General features: G+C 40.5%; 1 protein-coding gene across 1 annotated transcript; it reads right to left on the bottom strand.

Moving 5' to 3' along the window:
• Window positions 1–955: 955 nt before the first annotated feature.
• On the bottom strand, window positions 956–23,566 carry LOC146310449 (zinc finger MYM-type protein 4). The gene is made up of 29 exons (XM_084741826.1): window positions 23,270–23,566; window positions 20,826–21,405; window positions 19,560–19,606; window positions 19,317–19,463; window positions 19,095–19,158; window positions 17,618–17,814; window positions 17,249–17,373; window positions 16,601–16,832; window positions 16,229–16,444; window positions 15,917–16,067; window positions 15,478–15,593; window positions 14,988–15,350; window positions 14,740–14,890; window positions 13,338–13,513; window positions 13,030–13,207; window positions 12,345–12,458; window positions 12,133–12,176; window positions 11,812–11,950; window positions 5,925–6,061; window positions 5,696–5,813; window positions 5,315–5,560; window positions 5,038–5,114; window positions 4,339–4,468; window positions 4,059–4,210; window positions 3,857–3,971; window positions 2,859–3,116; window positions 2,520–2,631; window positions 2,355–2,423; window positions 956–1,481 (listed from the first exon to the last, which is right to left on the bottom strand). Exons 1-29 carry the CDS (start codon window positions 23,306–23,308, stop codon window positions 1,334–1,336), a joined length of 4,641 nt encoding a protein of 1,546 aa, XP_084597952.1. The 5' UTR covers window positions 23,309–23,566; the 3' UTR covers window positions 956–1,333.
• Between the last annotated feature and the right edge of the window lie 137 nt (window positions 23,567–23,703).

The raw sequence follows: 23,703 nt of genomic DNA, 5'->3' as shown, positions 1-23,703 counted from the left end.
GAAGAAAAAAAGAGAACACATCCACATTTCCACCACACGAAATGCCCAATTTGCACACGTTACAAGTGGCTGTTGCTCTGCCTTCGCTGTCCAGTTTAAAATACCTCCAAACTGCAGACATTTTCGCTGTCCCGGGGTGACACGACTGCCCTGCGTTAGCCTACTAACTACCAGCTCATTACTATTATGTTGTCTGAATTCCCCGCCTGCCGTAAATTGTGACGTTTACGGTGTTGTTTCCGTCCGTGCAACAATGAATATTGATGTTGTGGAACTTATTAAAATTAAAACTAAGCCATTGTCATTCCATTTGACAATCTCTTTGTACCTCAGGATGAACTTAAAAAATGAACATGATTCAACATGGCTTGTTGTTTTCTAAGGTTAAATCCGATAATTTCCACCCGATTAGAATCATCTTAAAATCATGTGATCAGCCCCGATTTCCAATCACGTGATTGGATCGGGACATCCCTACTTTTAATTAAATTGCTTGGTGTCAGCCAGTCAATATCATCCACCTCCAATGTGATGAATATGAATATGCAAAGTACATATTCAATGTCATTCATCAAAATTACTCTGGATATCTGTGAGAAGTGCTTAAGTCATATTTTAACCAGGTTTTGTGCGGTAAAGCCACACTGTCATATAATAAACCCTGCTTAAAATCTAATTGTTTTAGCTTTTTAGAGATATTTAAGTCACAACATGTCTGCTAGGGGCAGTTTCAACACTTAAAAACCAGTATCACCCTTTAAAAGTCATACTGTACAAAGAAGTACTCTCTTATCACAACGTGCTGATGCAAACAGGGGCAACAACGATAAAACAGCACTTTTAAACCCCATAATGAACAGACCTGACAGTGCCTGACTGTTCTCACATGCAATCTGCTGCTCACACCAGTCTAATATTGCAGAAGTCTTAAATAAAAATGACATGTGACAGTAAATAAACCTGCCACATGTGTTAAAATGATGGGCATGAGTGTCGCTCTGGTGACACTGATGAGGAAAGACTGTGTTAATGTGCTGTGTATCGCTCCCTTTTTTCATGTATCAGATGTTTGTAAACTCATTATGCATTTATGCAGGGAGGGGATGGCCACTGAGGTAACTTAATATAATTATCCCACCCTTTGAAAGTTCTTAAAACGTGTCTCTCTTAGTGACAAAGCGTCCTTTCGTTGTGTCTGTCTTTGTTCTGTCTCACCGTCTCAGCCTCAGTCTGATGACTGACGGGTGAACGTACAGCTTTACTTCACTGTGAACTGTTTGGCATCAGAGAAGGCTCCTGTTGCGGAGGAGATCATAATAAGCAGAGCTCCATGTCACTGTAAACTGTCATCATCAGCGGTGGCCGAGGACTGACGCTGAGCTGCTTCCTGCTCCAGGTGAACCTCTTTGACGGCCAGGATGCGTGTGAGCATGCTCTGTAGAGTGGTACCTTCTAATGGTTGAGAGGTGTACCAGTAGGAGCTGTTGACAGCAGAAATGGAAATAAAGAAATAGATATAATATTTCTTCTTACTGTATGAACATAAACACAGATATCACAGAAATTAATATTTCAACTAAAGTAGCCTAGAAAACCAACATCATTTTGTCATGGATAGGAAAGTGCTAGAAATAAGTGACACATTCAGCACATTGGTTTCTTTAAAGCCTCTGGAAATTTGGCTTGAAATAGTAAAAATGCACATATGACATCAAAGTTGAGCATCTCATTAAGCATCCACAAAGTTCTGAGTAAAAATAAACTAGAAAACCTAGTTCCAAAGGGCTCATTTGGTTGGTGCTAGATGAGTATTTTTGTCAGCTTTAAAGTAAGAGCTATAAGGTGGTGATAACACAGTAGCATGGGTGTGTGTGTCAGAAGCTCGCCCGCAATGCATCCTGGTACATGTGGGCGCCGCTGCATGGCTCTGCACGCAGAACAAAAGCAGCAAAATTCATTTTTTTTGATCAATACAGCACACACTGACGGATTCATTGCTTCAATTTACTACATTTGCCACAAAACTGATCGGACATCCACATGAAAAGTGATGAATTTTCCCTTTAAGCAGTAGCAGAAAAGTTTTGTTGGACAAGTTTGAGTGGGACAACTAATGCAGGTTATTTAATGATTGGTTCATGGAATTAACTGTGTAATTTTCATAATAATTTTTTGAGTGTAACCACATCCAATTCAAACCCAATATGAAGAGGCGTTCAAAAACTTCATTCACAATATTTTGAATTTGGATTAAAACTCATTTCTAATAGTTTATTATGTACATAAGACCCTAAATTACATAGTTAGAAAGCTGTTGTTTCCAGTGGCTTTAATGTTGGAGGACTGACTCTGACCTGTGTGTGTGCACATTCTTTTCAGGCTGGAGGTAAAACATGTCTGTTCTGTTCTTCACCGACTCTGGGCTGTTAGAGAGCAAGAGGGCAAAGAAGTTCAGTTTCATTAGCTGTACTGAGCATTTTTTGTACATGTGACTAATGTTGCTTGTGCTTGTGTCTCACCATCTAGAGAGGTAGAACTCGTAGAGTCTGACAGGACAGTGTAGAGGGTTGGTGACATTTTCAAGCATCTCCAGGTCTCCCTCTTCCTCTGCCTGCCGCTTTCTCAATCGCTCTGAAAACAAAAATAAGACTCAGCAATCAGTAAGTCAGTATTTCCAAACACACTTTTTGCTTTTTGGGGACAGGAAATCCATTCATAATTCTTTTTTTGATGAAACAGAGTGAAGCCGATATATATAACTTTTTGAATTGAAGTTTGGGACTTCAAATATTTTGTCCAACTGCTGCAAAGACAAACAACTTTATATAAAGTTAAACGTGTTGTTTCACGACACCCACCTGTCTCCTCTCGGCGTGGCGTGGCAGTGCTGCTTCTCTGATGTTGGAGGTAGTGGACTTTGCCGGCTCTGCTGCAGGGTTTGGAGCATCGAGTGAAGTTGGTGAAGGAGAGGCTTTGGTGCTGTGTCAGCGTGGTGAAGTTGAAGTACTTGGTGCAGAAGAAGAGCAGTGTGTTGAGCAGCACTATGGGGGAGTAGGCGCCCAGCTGCTTACACTCCCACAGGTAGGACTCCTCAACACGGGAGGAAACAACACCACCTGGGGGAGGAAAGAGGAAGCAGTGAGAGAGCAGAGTGAATTTGAGACTCTTAGGCTTTGTTCAGACTGCAGGCAAATCAGATTTGCTTCTCAAATCAGATCTTTAAGGCAGCCTGTCATGTTATTTGCAAGTGATCAGATCAGATTTGTGTGTCCAGACATCACCAACATATCTGCACAGGTTGCTGTGGTTACGATGTAGGTGTCAGTAACTTTATAAGCTGTTGAAGCAGCTCTCCAACATGGAAACATGAGAAACACAGAGAGCCTGTACAGAAACCTCCCCACAAAGTGCCAGCAGATAATTTATTTCAGCATCTGTGTGCGGGCTGTTGTTCTCTGTATCCTCCACATCACTCTTCGGATAGCAGTTGTTCAAACACTCTGATGCACTTCAGTCGCTCTAACTTTGATGCTGGTGTTGTGTGTTGCATAGCGAGTGATGCAAAGACACTTTGAAATCAGATTTAAGTGACCAAAGGATCCAGACTGACATATCTGTTGAAATTTCATTCCATTTGACCCATCTTTAAAGTGAAAACACAGACGATTCTATCTTTAAAGTTGTAGGTAATCTGAATCCAGCGTGGGAATGGCGGACTCTGCCACCACTAATGAAACGTCTATGTTACAGAGATGGATATTAGAGCAATGGCTATTGCAGAAAAAACAAACCATAAATAGTCATAAAATGGGTGTTACTTCATCAAAATGTTATGACTGTATGTCAGTGATCTTACCACTGGGTAGCAGTTTAGGTCTCCAGGGTTGCAGCATCCCGCTGATCTCTGTAGCAAACTGACTGTACAGCTCATCAGTGAAGATGTTCTCTATGCGGCCCTTCATGAACAGATACTGTGCAAACAGAGGGAGACAGAAAAGAAGAAATCATTAAGAAAAACACTAAAACAATTAAGATGGAAGCAAGTGGTGTGTATATACCTGCTGTATCCCCAGACAGAGGTAGAAGATGCTGTCTGGGCTGTAGGTCTCTCCGTTGGGCCGTCTCACTTCTCTGATGAAGCGAGACAGAGCAAAGCTCAGCTCAGCAGAGTCACACTGGAGGATGTCTTCTTTAACGTCCACCAGATTGGCTATAGAAGACGAGACCATAAAACCGTAACCATACAGTTAATGCAGAATAAAACAGGTCACAATGGAACCAATCAACGAATCAGAGGAGAGGATAATATTAAAACTCGTAAAGAGAGCTGAGGCTCACATTCTCTGTGTTGTGTGTTCCGTTGTTGGACCCAGCTCCTCCAGGCTTTAACCCCGTACAGGTGGTTCAATTTGGAGGGGGTTGGAGCCACCGCTGGACTGCGGTCCGACGGACCAGTTCGTCTTCGACTCTAGATGGACAGAAATGCAGTGAATGCTGGGTAGTGTGGGAAAACTTTTTGTTTCTATATATACATTGAATATTCAAGAATGTCATGACATCCAAGGAGAGAGAGAGAGAAAAAAAAAAAGGTTTCCAGTGTCAGCCAGAGCAGTGGTTCCCAAATGCTATGGTATGAAGTCCTTGGAATTTTGTGACAACCATACATTATTATTGCAATATGAATTTCATTTTTTAAAAATTATTTACTCATCAGTACTTTGTACGCACTAATTTCCCATTAGAGGCAAATTCAGGCTCAGTGCTTTTTTCCAGCTACACTCCAGGAACTTTGCCTTTAACTGGCTTGTACTTGTTTCCTCCACTGGTTCGGAAGGTTATGAAGATTATTATTATAGATTATTATTTTGCATGGATATGAATACAGGTGTGCCTTGAGATTTTGGCTTGCTCTTTGGTGTACCTTGGACGCAAAAAGTTTGAAAACCACTGAGACAGAGCAAGAAACAAGGTTTTAAATCAGAGGCTGATAAAGATGAATCTCATCCAAAGACTACTGATCGATTAGGGGACTCATACCCGTTTCCGGCTAGAGAAACTTTCTCTGGATCTCTTCACTCCTCTCTGTGGAGCAGATGGCTTCTGATCCAACGGTTCTGCAAAAACACACACAAAAGTCTGGAGTGAGAGTGTGTGTGAGTGTGTGTGTGCTGTTGAGTATGTTTTCCATCTTCACTTAGTGTTTATCCTTAGCAAACCAATGATACTTAAAAATGACACAGATGAAATATTGCAAGTTGTAGCGGCTACATGCCATCCATTTTTGGCTTCACTTATAATTTATGTGATGTCTCACCAGATGGGAAGTCAGTCTCCAAGTCCATCATTGGAGAAGAGGGAGGCTGATACTCGGCGCTGGTGGTAGGCGGGCCGCTTGTGGTCAGGCTCTCCTCTGACTGGGTATTAAGTTGGGGATCAATTGATTCTGTGCTCCTCTCTGAACTCACAGTAAGAGGCAGGTTGGCTTGTACTGCTTTTTGAGTCTCCTCATCTTCACGGATTATGTCTGACTTCATGTCTCGACTGTGAGAACTGCTGCAGTCTGTAGCAAACACACAAAAACATGGATAGATGAGGTGAAATGTTGGTACATAATTTACTTTAATTGATTAATGTTGCAAAAACATCTATATATTACTTAAATATATAAAAAATCAGGAAAAAAAACATTTTTCACCTTCAGTGGAGACGAGGCTTTCTTTCTGTTTTTCTTCCCTCACAGTCAAAGGCTCTGATTGGACGGCTGCATCTCTCATGTCCTTGCTCTGTGGTGGTATGACCACGGGTACTGGTACCTGAAGAAAACATGAGAAAAGAGCTAACAGCTGATTTGCTGCAGCAAATACTCAACACAAAGTACATTAAACATTCTGAATTTATAGAATTTTAAATGTAATGCGACATACAGGAAGGGGCATCGTCATTGGAACAGGCGTGTGCTGGGAATACATGTTCATAGGCACTGGAATGAAGACTGGGACTGGGACTGGAACCATCAACACCTTCATGTTCTCCCCCCCCGTTGAGGAGGGCAGCGACAGAACTGGAGGAGGAGAGATCAGTGAGATACAGAGAGACACATAAATAGAAATGGTAGGCAGATAATCAATAACTTTTATATTTTTTGACTTAAAAATATCTACAAATGTTTTTGAAAAGGAAATAAATGACAGAATAGATTGAAACATCCTCCTATCACAAGACTGGATAAAAGAAACTAAAGAAGGAAATGATAAAAGAGGATAATTATAGGATAATGACAACTCAGTACAATAAAATATTCTGAATTAAACATACTATATCACCACGTACAGTCACAGCTGCATTTTTCTAGGACAGAAGTGACAGGAGTAACCAAGAAGTTAGAGAACAGGCGTTTTCTGGGTCACACTTAAATTAAACTAAGACTTCTGAGGGCAAGGGAACTTATTATATTTAAGTTTTCATCCTTATTTTTATCTTACTTTCACTCATATTATCAACTGTGTTTTAGTCTCCATCCTACTTTACATTAATTATGGCATTCAATCCTTTTTTAAAAAATGCTTACTCTGTCTAATTTCATGTGAAGATGCATTCTATGTATTCTATTCTCAATTTTATTTTATTTTTGCTATTATTCTCCAAGTGGGTTTTTTTTTATCTTCCATTTTATTTTGCATTAATAATGGCATCCTTATCTTTACGTAAACTATATGGTGCATGCAATTTCTTCTTTGAACGGCATTTATACAATAATAAAGTTAATGATGATTATGATTGTTATTGATTTTCGAAAACAATATTCATAAATACTTGCACAAGGATGAACTAAATATTTTAGTGCAACCTTTTTCTTGCTACTGAACTGACTGACTGCTGACTGAAATGAGAAAATCTTTCCTAAATTTCAACTAAGGTTTTACGTTTGTGATAAAAACAAGCTTATTTATACTGGTATTGTGCTTAACTGTAAATGGTGATAAGGGCTCCTGCCATCAGATTTCCTGACCTGAGAATCCTGTGATTGCAGTATTGCACCTTTAATTCAATCTGTTTTCACAGTCACAATGTGATCTTTACTCCTGACACAGTGACTTACATTATTCACCTGTGGAATACTTTTCCCTCACTGACAAGCTTTTGTGTTTGTTTCTCATCTTGCCGCGTATTTGTCTGTAAAAGTCAGGCTTGTGGTTAGTTTGTTTGCCTCCCCTCTTACTGTGTCACAGCTGTCCTACATTTCTGTCTCTCCTGTTTTCTTTGGAGTTTAGACATTTAGTCTTCTTGGAGTCTTGGAGTTTGTCTTGGAAGTGGCTTCTGAAGATTACTACAGTACCCATTAAATTCACTGTAGACTTTTGCAACACTGGGACAACTGATTTAATCAGTTAGATTTCCTAAATAATATTTGATATTTTGGTTTTGACTGATGTGTCCATGATTCTCGTGTGGGTTTGTTTTAGAAGGTTTACATTCAGTCACTATGACCTTGTTTTTTTAATCACAATCATACGGTGCTCAAACATGCGTAGATTGTTAATTTTAAATGGCATCACACTCATTTCTGTAGTCACTCATCATCATGCTTATGGCTGGTAAAAACTGAGAAATACACAGTAAGATTTACTGTCAAATTAAATTTACTGACATATTTTATTTTTTTGCATTTAACAAAACATGTCAAACAAACATATCATGTTGAGGTGTTGACAATATTCTTTTAAAATAAACAAAAGTCAGTAATACAACACCATTTCACAATGTGATTCATGTCTGTAATCGTAAAAATAAGAACAAATAAAAACATGCAGTTACAGAGGATAAGTAACACAAACTTACATCAGACAGTAGGTTATAAAAGAAGTAAAAAGTAAACATCAGAAACAAACTCAACTTATGTTTTACTCATATCAACCAAAACAAAGCTGACTTGCTCTGACAACAGGTGGATGAACTACCTTGGTTCACGTGACTGCATCAGTAGTGAGGTACAGCAAGGAATCTTACACATGTATACATCACACATTCATCAAAAACATTAAAATGTAGTGTAACAGCAGAAAATGAGTTAACTAAACGCTGTTTTCCTCACCCAGACAAATTCAAGTGACTGCAGATTTTTTGCCTCATGCATACCTGATGGTTGCATCTCAAGTTACAAACGGGGTACCAGGACAACAGCGCTAGCTGCAAATTTAAATTTCACCAAACTTTATGGAGAATGTAACACCAATATCTCTGGTCAATATGGCAGTGAGAGTGAACCCAAACCACATGAGCTCCACTCAGTCTGCCTGCCTGTCTCAGGGAAAAGCATTCATTTCTACAACTGGAATATTCTTGACATACATTAAAATTAAATCTAGTATGATGCCTTATCGAGACAGAAGTTTCATAGTTTATCTACACTGCAGTGAAAACCCTGTAGAAATGAGCCACTATTTTACAAGGAATTACAATAACACAACGACTTAATAGTAATACTCTGTACTCAAGTATTTCAGTGAAAGTTGAAGCATATTTAGCAGCACAGCTGCATGGAACCAGCTCCATGAACCTGCATTTCCAGTTGGATTTCAGCATTAATGGGTTTAGGAGATAATTTCAAAAACATATCAGAGATTAGGTTTGAAGCAGACCTAAACACTGTGGTATCCTCTTCATAAGATACCTGTACATTAACAATGAACTGTGGCATATGCTTTTCCACAGGCTGCATCTGGTTAAGAAGGTAGGCACAAGTGACGTAAAAAAAAACGTAAGGATCAGGTTACATACTGTATGACAGGTGTTGTTAGTGCGAGTGACATAGTGAATGGCTTTTCAGCCTGTAACGTTAAGTAAAAACATACTTGTGTGTGTCTAACCAGCAACAATGTGGCAGCACGGTCCATTTACACCACATAAAACATTAGATCCGTACATTTTAAGACACTTGACAAATGTACCATGATTGGGATCAGCTTTAATGACATGTTTATGTAATGTGACACACAATGAGGTAAAACTTATTTTTACTAACATGTTACAGTATGGTCTGTAGGTCAGTGAAGCACTTAAGGAAGTATCTTGACTATTAACCCATCAGTTACAGTTATAATACCCCCGCACAAAATAAATACATTTTATGAGAAATGATACAGCCATGAGAGAGGATCTGTTCTGCGGAATGGATAATAAATACTGCAATCTTTAAATCTCGTTTTGTTATAAAAAATACAAAACAAAAAACAGTCATTTAAGTGCATTTTTTCACTGCACTGCCTGTTTGCAAATACATTTTCACATAACTACCGTAAACTAATGGTTATTCTGCTTCTGCTGTCAAAGGTTTCAGGTTCAACTTAAACAGGCACCCACAAAGTCACTTAAGTAGTGTTGGTGTGAACACCAGCAGTTAACCCTGCAGTCGGTTAATCTTTGCCCGGGGTCACGGTAGAGGACAACTTCTCTTGTCAGCAGATCAGGAGGCTGTGGAGAGAAAAACTTGGGTGACACACTCGACCCTCTTAAGAAGTCAGTTGAATTTACTTGGAAGCAGCAACATCACAGTTGCAGTCATCACAATTTACACGAGCTGCACACAAACACGAAATAAGAATAACTGAATATTGAATACAGTTGTGTTACACACTTCTTTAAAACTACTCAAAGAATAGTTGGGTTTCTCTCTGGCTGGGCTGTACAAGGTACTTATTCATGGTCATAAACTACAGCAGATGGCAGCTGACACGGCTCAGGAGTCAGCAGCAAAACATATTTTAGCCACATAAGAAAACAATAAACAAAAAAACACATCAGTGTAACAGTGTGTAAGTGTACACTATATTTAGAATATTTTTACCACTGTATCTTGCTGTTAGACAGCCTTTTCAGATGGGGAACTGAAGCTGAAGCACGCTGACCGCCAGCCACTGTAGGCAACACAATCACTATGGAAAAGTACCTTATAAAACTCCACTTCAAAAAACTTTAACCGTTACTTTGATGGTGCTACTACATATTTAGAGTATAACTGAATTCATTTTTTTTGTCTTATTCTGATGGCTCACCTGGTGTTTCCAGCTCAGGAGCTGTCTTGTAGATCAGTCTGGTGTGGTAGAGTTCAAAACAGGGCACGGGACAGAGGCTGGGCTCTCCTGAACACGTCTTACAGTAATATGATGTCTGTCTCCTCAGCGTCTTCTGTTCACAATCCTTCACTTCATTGTGCTCCTCCCCTTTTCTCTCCCCACCAGTCTCATCATGTGAGTTGACTCCCTTTGCCTGCGCCGCCCCTCCTTCTGTTTCCCTCGCTGGCTCCTCATCCTCCTCCATCTTGTGCTTCTTCTTCTTCTTCTTCTCCTTCTCCGGCTCTTCTTCCTCCACCCTCTTCCTCTTGTGTTGTGAGCAGACCTTGCAGTCAGAATCAGCCTCTCGCTTGCCCAGGAAATGGCGCCCGGTTAGGCGTGCTGGCACGCCGTTGCACGGCTGAGTTTCTCCCTGAGGTTTTGGTGACGGTGCTGGAGATGTGGATGCGTCGGCGGTGGCCGGGCCAGGTTTCGTGGCGCTATCTAGCAGAGCTGGTGTATGTATTGAAACAGCTGGTTGTGAACAACGAATTATTGAATGAACCCAAAAAAAAAAACAAAAAAAAAATGAATGAATGAATTAGATGATGTGTAAAAAAGGACACACCAGCCATGGCCTGAGGGAGAATGGCTATTTGTGCTACTAAAACTATATATTATATTATTGTTAATGCTTGCTGTGGTTATTAGCATTGAATGGTGTGAAATCCTCAATGCCAAAAAAGTTGGGACACATACAAAAACTGTCCACAATAATATCCAATCATGTGTTTGGAAAAAGTGGTGAACCTCACCCCATCCTTGCTTGAAAATGACATGATACTCCATCTGTTACCGGTTAGCCTGTTTATCTGTGGAATGTTCCAATTAGGTGTTCTGAGAATTCCACAACTTTCCCAATCTTTCGATGCTGTTGTCCCAACTTTTTTGAAACGAGGTGCAGGCATCAAATTCTGAGTGAATATTTACAAAAATAAATGAAGTTGATGAGGTAAAACATCAAATATTTTGCTTTTGTACTCTTCTAAACATAGTATTTGTCAAAAAGGGATTTTCACACCGTGTAATCATTTCTTTGGAGATGTGTTTGTATAACTCAGTTAACAGCAATCATTCTGGACTCAGCAGCAGCAAAAACAAAAAACCTCAAGTTTGTGATAAAATGTAGTACCATTACTTGACTGTCTTTGTTTTGGCAGCAAAGGCTGATATTTTATAGTTAAAAGAAAACCAATATTAGCCCAGTATATCACTGTCCACATTGTGACAAACAGTTCAACTTGGCTCATGTGATTTGTGTGGTGGGAAAATATTAAAACATAGAAACTGCTTCTTAGTCAAACTTAATACTCAAAAAACAAGAGCTGTTTGGTTTGATCAGTAAACAAAAGGAGATATTTTGGAGAGCTTTTTCCACACACCAAGCAGGGCTGAAGATGCAGCGCCGTCAGTGTGTGTGGAAATATAGCCTACATAATAGTGGAAAAAGTAAAACACTGTTTCTATCAAGCAAGATATAAAATACTTAAATGGTTGATGTTTCACACAATGCACAGTAGGTAACACTTAATGCCAACCTTTTGGACTCTGCAGTGCATTTAAGTGTCAGGAACCTGCTGGATCGCACAATGTCCAGCTGAAACTTGTGCACCTAAAGCCTGCTGTGCAGCTGCTCTGTGTCCTGTGTGAGGCACAACAAAGCTAAACTACCCAGACTTGTACAAGTGTTTTTTGTAGTTACCTGCTGATCCAGTGGAAGGTTCTGACAGCTGGCAAAAGCTCTCTTGGTCCATAGTGAAGGGCCGACACAGAACTGACTTGTTCTTCATTTGCCGTCGACGGGAAACAGGCACTCGCATGGCGTCCGTCTGAGTACTGGCCTGCACGCAGACATTAACAATAAAAACAGCAAAAATAAAAAAGAAGATCTGATCTTAATCATAAATATGATGCAGTGGTTTTATTTCTAGCCAAATCGCAAATCTGATATTAAGAAAAAGATATTTGGTACTAATCTTTTCAACAAACACAGACACAAACATAGTACATATGGTCTACATACATGGTCTAGGTTCTTGCCATCGACACTGGAGGTTGGAAGTGCTCCTACAAAAGAGAAAAATACAATAACACTGCATCAGACTCCAATGTGAGAAATTTACACCATACATATATAAACTATGAACTAATATAACAATAAAAAACACACACAGACACACACACACACATATATATATATATATATATATATATGGGTTATGTGTATGCACTTACCCGTCAGAGCAGTGTCTGCTGACACATTGGGCTGACTGGCAGAGCCATTGGCCAGTGACACCACATCAGCTATGACAGGATTCATCTTGGTGGACTGGTGGGGTTGGGTTGGAGCTGGAGGAAGAAATGTAGCCAAGTTAGAACAGCTATGGTAATTCAATGTTTACTTTTCAGTATCTTTGAATTTATAACACAAAAGAGCACATGACCTGTAAATGTAAAAAAGGTTAAAAAAAAATAAAAATAAATGCAAATAATGTAGACGATACAAATAACTTTTCACACGTTGTGACACCATGTCATGGCTAAACACTTTAAAGCTGAAAAATACTGAAATTAAGTTTATCACAGCTTATTGACCTGCTCTTGTCTGATGATCGACCGGCACAACCAAAATGCAGCCGCTGTTTTGAAGTGGGTATATGATATTGTGTACTTGTGTGCATTAATCAGGATTTAGCTAAATCTGAATCAGAATCTGATAACAGCTGAGTGTTTGATCGCTGTCAAACTAATCTGATCAAACCACACAAACAAGGCTGAGTTAATAAGAGTTTAAAAAAAAGTGTTTCAGCCGGAACTTGTGACTAATACCATGTTAGTTTTTTTTTTAACTAGCATGAGATAAGACACCGCACAAGCACTCAACTTCATATTGTGTAAGTAACGTGACAACACAATTTACCATATGGTGTTTGTGGGGTTGTTCCAGTACCATTACTGCTGGTGTGTTGGCTCGGCTCAAAATGCACATAGCAGTACTGCAGCAGGCAGGGCAGGTTGCAGAAATTACGGACTGAACCCAAACACTGCAGCTTCTCAGTCATATAGCCCTGTTTCCTACAGCTGTCACATCTTCCCATCTGGAGAGGGGAGGAGGGGACAGAGGAAAAAACAGACAGAAATATTAACAAAAACAAACAACACGTAAAGATATGTTAAGGCACTCTCCTTGGTTGAATGTACAGTGTAGTGTGACAATTATTTCTTTACCCCATAGTAAAGTACAGTGTACTGGGACATGCAATGGGGTCTACAGAACTCCTCCATTCTGCCTCCGTAGTGGCTGTGCAGCATCTTCTGGCTGATTCCAGAGCAGTAGGTGCAGGGACGCCAGGGATGATCCTTGTTACGAGACATCAGATCATGTCTGATCAGCAGCTTACAATCTGGAACACAAGATGGATGAGGTATTAGAGTATTTTTAGAGTATTTGCTAATGGCAGGGGTTTGTAATGCACTGGACCAGAACATCTCAATTTCTCTGTAAGGCATGCAAGAAAAAAAAAATGTTGCACCACAAAAATAATAAATCTCATCAACTTAAGTGTTGAGAAAGCTGCCACCGTTAACTAGCGACATAGCATTGGTACAGTTAGCAATGAGTTTCATCAACTCTGTCGATGTACTGCTCCACATAGCCCAATGGCTGCCAATCTTGTTGCTCATGCAGACTTTCATCCTTATCTTCCTTAAACTGAACAAAACATGAACAAAAGCAGCAGGAATCCAGCACTCGTATCTTTACTAGATCTTGGCTCATCAAGATCAACACTTTGAGCCTGCTGATGTTTACACACTGACCCGCTGGATCTCTGCTCATGGTCACCATCATCATGTCCACCTTGTCCACTAGCTTCTGGCTCGCCATCTTTGTCATCATTTTTACCATGTTGACATTTACACAAACATCCTCTGCATTTCTGCACATTGTGACGGTCATGTTTAGATGCATGTGGACAGAGTTGAGGCTCATTGTCGCAATCATCATTGCACATCATCACTTCCTTATTATTCAATTATATAACAATTCATTTACAAAAAATACATATCAAAAACTTGTCTCATTAATATATCAATATTTTAGTCAATCGTTTTTTTTTGTGTGTGCGATATCAAACTACTACTTAACATTATTAAGCATAATAATAAAATCTGAGGCACAGAATGTTTTAAGAGATATCACCTCCATCTTGTTTTTACATTGATAAGTGTACTGTGCATGTGCAACCAGTAGATGGCACAAAAGACTGTCTGCTAATGAGGACAATAAGCAAAATGAGGTATAATGTGCAGCAACCCAAAATGTAATGTCCCACTATGCAGACACAGGGTCTCAGGAGGCTGAAGTTACAATTCGTGTCCACTAAGCCTGGGTAGGAAATTAGCAGTCACCAGCTAAATACTGGTAAAATATGAAAGTGTATGGTAGATTTCAGACAGAAAATAGTGATCTACTATTGAATGGTGAATTTCACCCTTTATCTGGCAGTGGCTGGTAGAAGTTGAAATTTAAAAAAAAATATTTCCCACCCTGTACTGAGCCACAAGAAATGCCACAAAACGATGCAGAGGACAGGATAAAGGGGAAAAAGCCATCTTTGTATTAACTCACTTTCACTGCAGAAGGCCAGGTCCTGTTGGTTGTAGCTGATGATGTCAAAAAGCACTTTCTCCTGTTTACAGCACTCACACGTCACCAGGATATTCTTCTGGATTTTGTACTGTTCACTGCACGTCCTACTGCAGAACACAGAAATACGACCCTGCAGGCAAAAATCATTGTTATTATTATCAAAATCATGTTGAGCACTACCCACAACATGCAGGAGGCTATAAAGAGTGTCTGCATGTGCCCCTTACCTGGTGACTGAATAGCAGCGGCTTAGTGTTGAACTGTTTGCTGCACTGGTGGCAGGTCAGCTTGGAGGTGTCACCAGGGATGCCCTCTGTTGATTTCAGGGGCTGACCAGCTGGTGCTCTGGCCTGGATTTGCCCTGGGACAGAGGGGGAGGACATGGCTGAGTAGGGCGACACCAGTGGGGGCACTGAGGTATGACTGGGATGGTGGCTCTGGTAGGGGACTGAAGAAGGGTTGTCCTGAGGGATGGGAGGGACTGAGCTAGCTCCGGCCGAGGGCCCTGGTTTGGAGGCATCTCTGAGGGAGGGGTCCCTGAGAGAGGAGGTTCCATTGATCTGCTCCGGCTGAGAGGAGTGGCCGGTCTTCTGTAAGGGCACGGAGGTAAAACAGCAGCAATGTCAAATCCACAAGAAGATGAGGCTTGAACCAACAGAAGCTTGAACCAACAGAAGCTTTCACAACAATGCTTATTAGATATGAAAAAAGCTGTACCCTGTATATAGAAACACAGTCATAGGAGCAGAAGTTCCTAATGGTGCCATCCACCATGGCCAGATGATACTGAGGAACAGCAGACACCTTGCACTGGCAGCAAGGGAATGCAGCACCTATGGGAAAATGACAACATTAAAAAAAACTACTAGCATGTGAACATGTGTATTTATTAATAATAAAACACGTTTTCCCTGGCTTTGGTTATGATTTAGACTGCAGTGATATAAATTAAGCAATTATATTAAGTTCAATGAATCCTTGCCACATTTACTGGAGCTTTTCTACATTTGCATCAACTAGCAAAAAGATTATTGTAGTCACTGACAAGATCTGTAGCCTCTTCCAAGTTCTGGCATGTAAGACTGCTTTTACTAGCAAACCCTGGGTGGGGTGTGTGTGTGTGTGTGTGTGTGTGTGTGTGTGTTGTGTGTCCTACCAGTGAGCATGTGTCGAGGTGGTCGACTCTGTTCCACACATACAGATGAACAATAAAGCTGAACTCTGCCCTTTTGGTCTCGTTCCATGATGGTGGTCGACACAATTGCCATCTTGTGACAGTAGGCACACTCAGTCGTCTTTCTGCAGTTCTGTACGAAAAACACAATTCGTTTGGTAAATGTTAACATTTGCTAATAAACAGGGTGCTAGCATTGAAATGTCCATCCTACGTACAGATATATCAATTCTGAACCCTCTTTATTTTAAAAGGAACTCAAGTTTATAGATTTTTTTTTAAACACAAACATACTTGCTTGTACGTGCCAATACAGGTAGGACCACAGAAGTTGAGCTGAGATCTGTCAATTGTGAGGGTCTGACAGGAGCCTGAGCTGCTGTTACAGTAAAGTCCACACCCTTCACAGCAGTTCATGGCCAACTGTCTCATCTTGCGCCATGTTACAAAACAAGCATCACTACAGAGTCTGTGCAGACGACCTTGATGAGTGACTTCATGCTCGATAAGCTGTAGAGATGATCACAGTCAAACAAGAACAAGACAGCAAGAGAATTAGATCTAATATTGAAGACACAGAAAAATACAATACTGTTGACATGACTTGTCAGACTTACTGACCAAAATCTGTCTTTACTGTAAAAGGTAGCCTTTTGTGTCTCTTACCCGATTAGAGACTTTGCAGACACTGCAGAAGGGTTTTTCAGGCTGTTCGACTGGTTTCTCAGGCGGCTTCTCGGGCTTCCTCTCGGGTCGTTTCTCTGCCCATCTATCAGGAACCTTCTCAGTAGTTTTCTTCTTGTGTCGAAAGACAGACAGACAGAACTGGCCACAAAAGTGCATGTAGGTGTTGTTCTCTGTTGGAATTGTGATCATGTCCCTGGGCTGAAGAATCTCCCTGCAAAGAGAACAGCACAAGGAATACATACTGTAATCAAAAAGTACAGGATGGCAGATTAAGGGTTGAAGCAAACAAAGTATAAAAGAGGAAGAATAGTTACATATTTAGCTCTAATTGACAGCCGCTTGCAGTCAATTAGACTTAAATATTGCAAATGGATAACTAACTAAATCTACAGAAATAGCAAAACAAGGACAAAAAAAGGAATTTTAGGCTTGTCTGTCTGCTAAGAGACATGTATCCCTGTAACACAAGAGAAAATCACAACATTCTGATCATTGAGTATTTCTATGTCGTACATGAATACACTTTTAAAAAGATAACTGTCAGCGTAATGCAGATAATTAAAACTGTTACCTAAATGAAATGCTCTTCTGAAGTTATACTGATGTCAACTGGACACTAAAGTTTACCTGTTGCACTGGAAACAGGATCGGTTCTTGCTGGCTGGAGGCAGATGGCCAGTAAGACAGACTGTAGAGCAGAAGAGTTGCGTTGAACCTTTTCTTTGGAATGCTGTTTGGCCTTTGAGCAGAACCTACAAATGTTTATGGACCCATCAAGATGACAAGAGATGCATGCTGATCAATGGATCAATTAGAAAAGACTTCACTGTTAATAGTCTACTGTATATTAAAAGCAATGCAGAAAACACGAGTGGTAAATACAGAGTTGATTTAAACTTAACAGTAACATTTGTTCTTAATATTATGTACGGGCTTGCAGCAGGGTCTTGTTAAGTATTTTTTGTTTTTCATTTTTCCACTGAGTTACAACAGTACCTTAGAGCAGCCACTGCAGCGAACACTACCAGGAACGGGGGGCTGAGGTGGGCGTGGGGGAATTGGTGTCAGAGCTGGCAATGAACTTGGGACTGGAACTGGAGGTCTGACAGGGAGGGGAGCCATGGCTTGTAGGACAGCACCTCTACCGGGGATAAAAATGGCTGCTGGAGTGGGGGCTGGGACTGCTGCTGGCACTTGAAGGAATGAGAGGAGAAATGTTGGTAAAGTCAAGAAATGATATTTTTAATCACTTTTAACAAAAACAACATACATGGGACATGTGCAGTTTAAACCACTGGCTAGTGATGCTTCTGAGACATTTTGACCCAATTAGTAAACAAGAAGCAGAAGTAGTAGTAGAAGAGGGAGAAACCACACTTCATTGATCCTCTAGGGGAAATTCCATCTTTTTCCACTGTTATTTTTACACACACGCATAAAATACATTCATGCACAAATGACTTGTACACAAGCACTAATTCATGGAGAGATGGCAGAGCGAGGAGTCTGCCGCATAATCAGATGCTCCAAGCAGTTAGGTGTTCTGTGCCTTGCTCAAGGGCACCTCAGCAGTGCCTAAGAGGTGAACTGGCACCTTTCCGGCAACCAGTTCACACTCCATCCTGACTGGTCCATGCTGGACTTTGAAAGGCCTTCGCAAGCCAAGTCTCCACAGAGTGAGCTACTGCTGCAAAGAAGTAACTAACTGAACAGTGACACTTTCATAAGAAAATGTCAGACAGAGAAAATCACGAGGAGCTCTGATGATATATTTTGATGATTTTGATGGTATATTTTGGTAGCGCTGCTGAGGGACTTACAGCAAGACATGGATGCCGTGCATGAACCTACATGTGTGAACACATCTTGATTTCAGTGCTCTCTTGCAGGTACACACTAAAGTTGACATGGACAAAATTGTTCAACCCTTCTAATCCAAATATTTTGTCGAAACAAAGAAGAATCTGTCCAATCAAAGCTACTGTGTTTTGGCAGCTGAAGCAATGAATTTTAAGGTGGGTGTACCACCTTAAAATTTCATTTCCTGCTTAAGTCTCCTAACTTACAAACATGAACACGCCTTATCATGCACCTTTGCTTGCTGAAAGAACCACCCAACAAATATTCCCCGGGGATAAGTGCTCTGGTAACATCAGATTGTAGGCTAGTTAGCTGCTAAGCTGCACCACATTAAACAGCATGTAACATACCTGCAAATGTCACTTCCTTTACAAACCCACTGACATTATTTTTGACTAGAAAAAGGGATGACTTAATGTGATTTCAACAAGAGTTTAAATAAATATCGAATAATGTACCTTGGGAAACTTACAGACTGATGATTTAACATAACTGCTTGCATTAAGAACATAAAAACAAAAAGGGTGTTTGGTCCCTAGGACACAATGCATACACAACAGAAATTCAACTCTGATGTTAAAGCATGTCACAATTAACAAATACACACACTCACTGGTAGGAGATGCAAAGGTGTTGGGTCCACCTACAGAATAGACAGAACTGATCCTCAGCTCCTCCTGAAACACATGAAGAAATTAGATTTTGTTTAAATGGTTACTTATGACCTCTCCTCATATTATTCAATTTAAAAAAACAGCACAAATTTACAAATTTAGTACGCAACATAACCAGCAGATGCTGGTGACAAGTACTAACTTTCTTTCCTCACACCCACCTCCTGATGCTCCAGCTCCTCTTTGATCTGTCTGATGGAGCTCTGAGGCAATAAAGCAGCATCGTACCCCTCATCAATGGGTTCATCTTTAATATTGATAGGAGACATTGGGGGATTACTGTCCTCAATTGGACCTGCCTCTGACCTCTGAAATAATAAAGAGTATTAGTAAGTACCTGCTGAATGTTTTAAAAAAAACATGTTAAATGCAGTTACTTCTTGACAGTTTTTCCAGATCCCTACCTCTCCCTGCTGGCTATCCTCTGTCTCCTCTGTCTGGTTCAGGACATCTGAAAGAAAGGCAGAAATGAAAATGAACTCAATTAATACATTGCACACTTCACCCAAGTGTTTACAACCTCACATGCTCTGCCCAGGCCACTATAAATCCCAAGAAATAATGGACAATGAACACATTGAAGCGTTTTACACTTTTTTTCTTTTCTTTTCTTTTCTTTTCTTTTCTTTTCTTTTCTTTTCTTTTCTTTTCTGTGAAGCAGTCCTGGCATATTCAGCTCATGTTTTGTTGTGACAAACCAAAGTTGTTCAATGCCAAGCAAATGTAAAGATACAGCCCAAGAAGGGGCACTGAAACTGGCTCAACTCACACCACTTTGTGACGCACCCAGCTGACCTTAAAGAACTGTTACCTAATGTATTTTGTTAAAAGCTGCACAGGAACAGGCACCTAAAACTACTAGTTAGATAAAACAGTCACATGCTGAGAATACTAATTCAAAATGTTTCTAATAAATAGTTGCAACTAGTTCTGTTAAGTTTTGCTTTGCACTGTAGTTGTGAGCATGTGACCATTTCCGCAATGGGTAAAATAACTGATCTACTGTGCAGAATGGTGTGTCTGATTGCTCCCTCTCAACAATTGCCTCCACCACCAATTCAATATACTACATCAGCTTTTGGCTGCTGATAAAGCCCAAGCAGAGCCAATGGTGCCACCATAGTGCACAAACTATAGGTGACGACAAGCCACAACTGCTTAGAAGGCCATTGCAGCCATTCAGTATTTCACCTCCATAAAGTTGACAGCACTGCAAGAGACAAATTCAGATAAGAATAGTCAAAATCGAAGCAGAGGCCAAGATATCTGAACTTATAGTCTCAAGTATAGGTCAAACCCCAATAATACTACATCCTACATTTCCCATAATACAACTCAAGTGTCTTTCATTTGACCATTCCTGCCTGACAAATACCCATTTGTCTGAGACGTTTGTCACCTTTCTGATAAAACATGAAGACTTTGAAACCAAGCCCAATTAATCTTGGTGACATCACTAGACCATTGTCAGGGTTATTTTCTGAGACTTCTGACATTATACAACAATTTCCACATGAAGTAACTGAAATCGATCTGTAATTGGTAGAGTGTCCCTTTAATGACAGCCCAAAAACCAATTGTCCTTGTGTGTCCAGGTCCTTTGATGATACACAGTGGACAGATCTTGTCCTTAAAAAATAGTCTGAATTCTGATGTGTATGCTGCCTTACCTTGGCTGTTGTCAGGAGTGTGGTCCTGGGAGGAATGGGAGGTGTTAGCAGACCCACTGCTGCCTTCCCTTTCTTGCTCCTCCTCATCTTCTCTGGGCGGATGAGCAAAAGGACTGCCTTGAGTGGCATTGTTCCTTGCAGTTGCTCGGGTTATTTTTCTGTTGTCCTCAGTCATATTCATATCATCCAGGTTGCCTAATGGCAGGGCAAAGTGCCAGTCTTCATCATCCTCCAGGCCATCCACTGCATCATCAAATGCTGCCCCACCACTTGGTCTTGCTCTTCCTCCTCTTCCTTCATTGGTTCTCATGGCAAACGAAGACTGTGGGTCAGAGGTAGGGGAGGAAATGCGAGGAAAGGGTGGCTCTCCCATCCCCTCATCCATTTTTTCTTCTTGTCTGCTGCCGTTACTATCTTCTTCTTCTACCTGTTGATGTTCACCTTGTCCTGAAGTTTCGTCTACTCCCTTCGTCTCGTTCTGACCGCCGCTCTTGGAAGAGGTAGCAGAGCCTCTGGAGGAGTCAGCAAAGTCTCCAAGTCCCATCACTTCGTCAAAGACTCTGGACAGGCGCTTTTCATGCTGTAGGGGAGGAGAAGGTTAGTTGAAAAGAGATTTAAAGGGACAAATTCATGTTTGGCACTAGAGGAATGAGGCACCGTAATCCTCCAGCCCTGACTGGCAAACTTAATAACTGTTTAAAATATCATAATATCAAAAGCAACAAAATGTTAATTATTGACAAACCTCTACCCTGACTATAAACTTAAACAGAATTTTTGCTTCAACTTTTCACAAACTTACACAGTTCTTTCCTCAAATGAATTTGACACCCGACTGCTTTGTAATACAGTGTCTTAACATTTGGAAAAAAGGACTTTACTAAGGTATTCAGATAGTGATATTTATGTTGTACGTCACATTCCCATCCACTGTGCATTTAAGTTTATAATATCAATTGCTGCTACTACTCCTTCATTACAGCAATAGTCTAATGAAAATGCTTCATCAGAAATGGATTCCCACATATTATTAACTTGACCAACCACCTCAACCTATTATAATCTCAGACAACAGTGTTAAATTCTTTGTCACCAACCTGACCTGTACGTAACAACTGTAATCAATTATGCGTTCATATTAAGCACTGACAGATAAGCAAGAATGTATCTATGGTTACTTCTAACATTAGCAGTTAAATTCAAAGGCTCTTATCTTATATTTATCTGTCGTAAAAGGAAAAGCACAGTTTGAAGTAATAACTTAAACACTGGCTCTCCATTTCAAAGTCACGCCAATAAGACAACAAGCTCAATAGCAGGGCCCTGTAGGTGAATGGCAAGCCTGCCACAAAACAGGTCTATTGGTCAGACTACTGCAGACACTGCAGGTCTGTCTTCTTCCACTATAGGCTTGCCTCTATCTGTCCAGCAGATGCCCCTACTGTACACACCATGGCTCCAATAGCTGACCCATTTCCAGGACAGCTGCTGGAAAAACACCTTATCCATCAACTTCATTGTAACACAAATAACAGAAAAATAACACGACAGCGACAATACCAAGCACAACAATAGCCAGGGTCAGTAGGCAGCAAGTGTATTTGAATATAGCTAAAGAAGAAGATGCTATTTCATGTTTGTGTTTTGCTATTTTTTCCTGTTATAATGAGTTTATATCTTACTGTTTGAGTTAACAAAGTCAACAACGCCCCCCACAATAACATCAAAAGCCTATCCTGACTGAGTTTATCTATACCCTCTTTATGTTGACATTGTAGAGTACTAGCAATAAGAGATTTGATATTAACAATGTCTTGCTGCTGATCTTTAATTGGTATAGGCCTCATACTGTCTGATCAGTTCTATTGGGGGGCGTCCCATTAAATTCGGCTGTATATCGGATCCTGGCATATTTGCAAACTTATACAGACAGACGCTAACAAACTATTTAATTAAGAAGTTTAATAGTTGCCGGAGTCTTTAAGCATAAAGAGCATTTAAATGACTCGCATGGGAACAGGTAACTTCAATAAATCTCGACTTTTTATTGTTCGCAGCAGCTCTCCACGATGCAAGGGCTTTGTGGAACCAGCATTTAACTGCAAAACAGATTTACAGGACTGGATTGATAAAGACTTTGGGGGTCACCACGAAGACCCGAGTCATGTTAGGTTTAACGTGTACGTTTGCTGATTATCAAACTGTCAGGCTATTAAATGGAGCTTGGTGTAGGGGCATGCATCAGTGATGTGATGTGATAGCAGCCAGCTAGCTTACAGGGCTGTAACGCTAAGCCAGCTAGCTAACGTTAGCATAAATATGCACATCTCGACCGGAAGCTAGCCCACAATAACTTAATGTCATATTATGTATCTAGATCAAATAATCATTTTATCTTACGTTTATCTGCTACTGCAATCATATTGTTGACGTGAATCCCTTACCTTTAATCTTTTAAGTCTAAATTCCTCGGACTCCGCCATGTTTTAATTATGCTGCAGACGCCGCGCGCTTCCAAACACCCACCCACCTCTTAGGGTTATAGGTTATAAATGCAAGCAGCTACTAACAAAAAGATGCTGCTGTAAAGTCAATGCAAAAACAAGCTAGCAGGCTAACGCCGGCAAGTTAGGATGTAGTTGACGTTAAGAACTGTATATAGAGGGCGACCCCCTAATGTTTCCGGATATACCTTTGTAAGAAAATAACCTATTTTTCATACAAACCGACCATTTAATATAAAAACAACGGCGACGAAGAAAACACTTGGTGGGCAAGATAGAGCATTACCGTATTTTTGGATGTCCTCTAGTCCTCCAATGTAGACCACCACAGACCCCGCGTTTTCCAATGTTATTTCCGGAAAAATATGCCTTGC

This window comes from Lutjanus erythropterus, chromosome 18 (genome assembly GCF_056507025.1).
Source record: "Lutjanus erythropterus isolate fLutEry1 chromosome 18, fLutEry1.hap2, whole genome shotgun sequence".
NCBI lineage: Eukaryota > Metazoa > Chordata > Actinopteri > Lutjaniformes > Lutjanidae > Lutjanus > Lutjanus erythropterus.
This window is presented reverse-complemented; position numbering and strand designations above follow the sequence as displayed.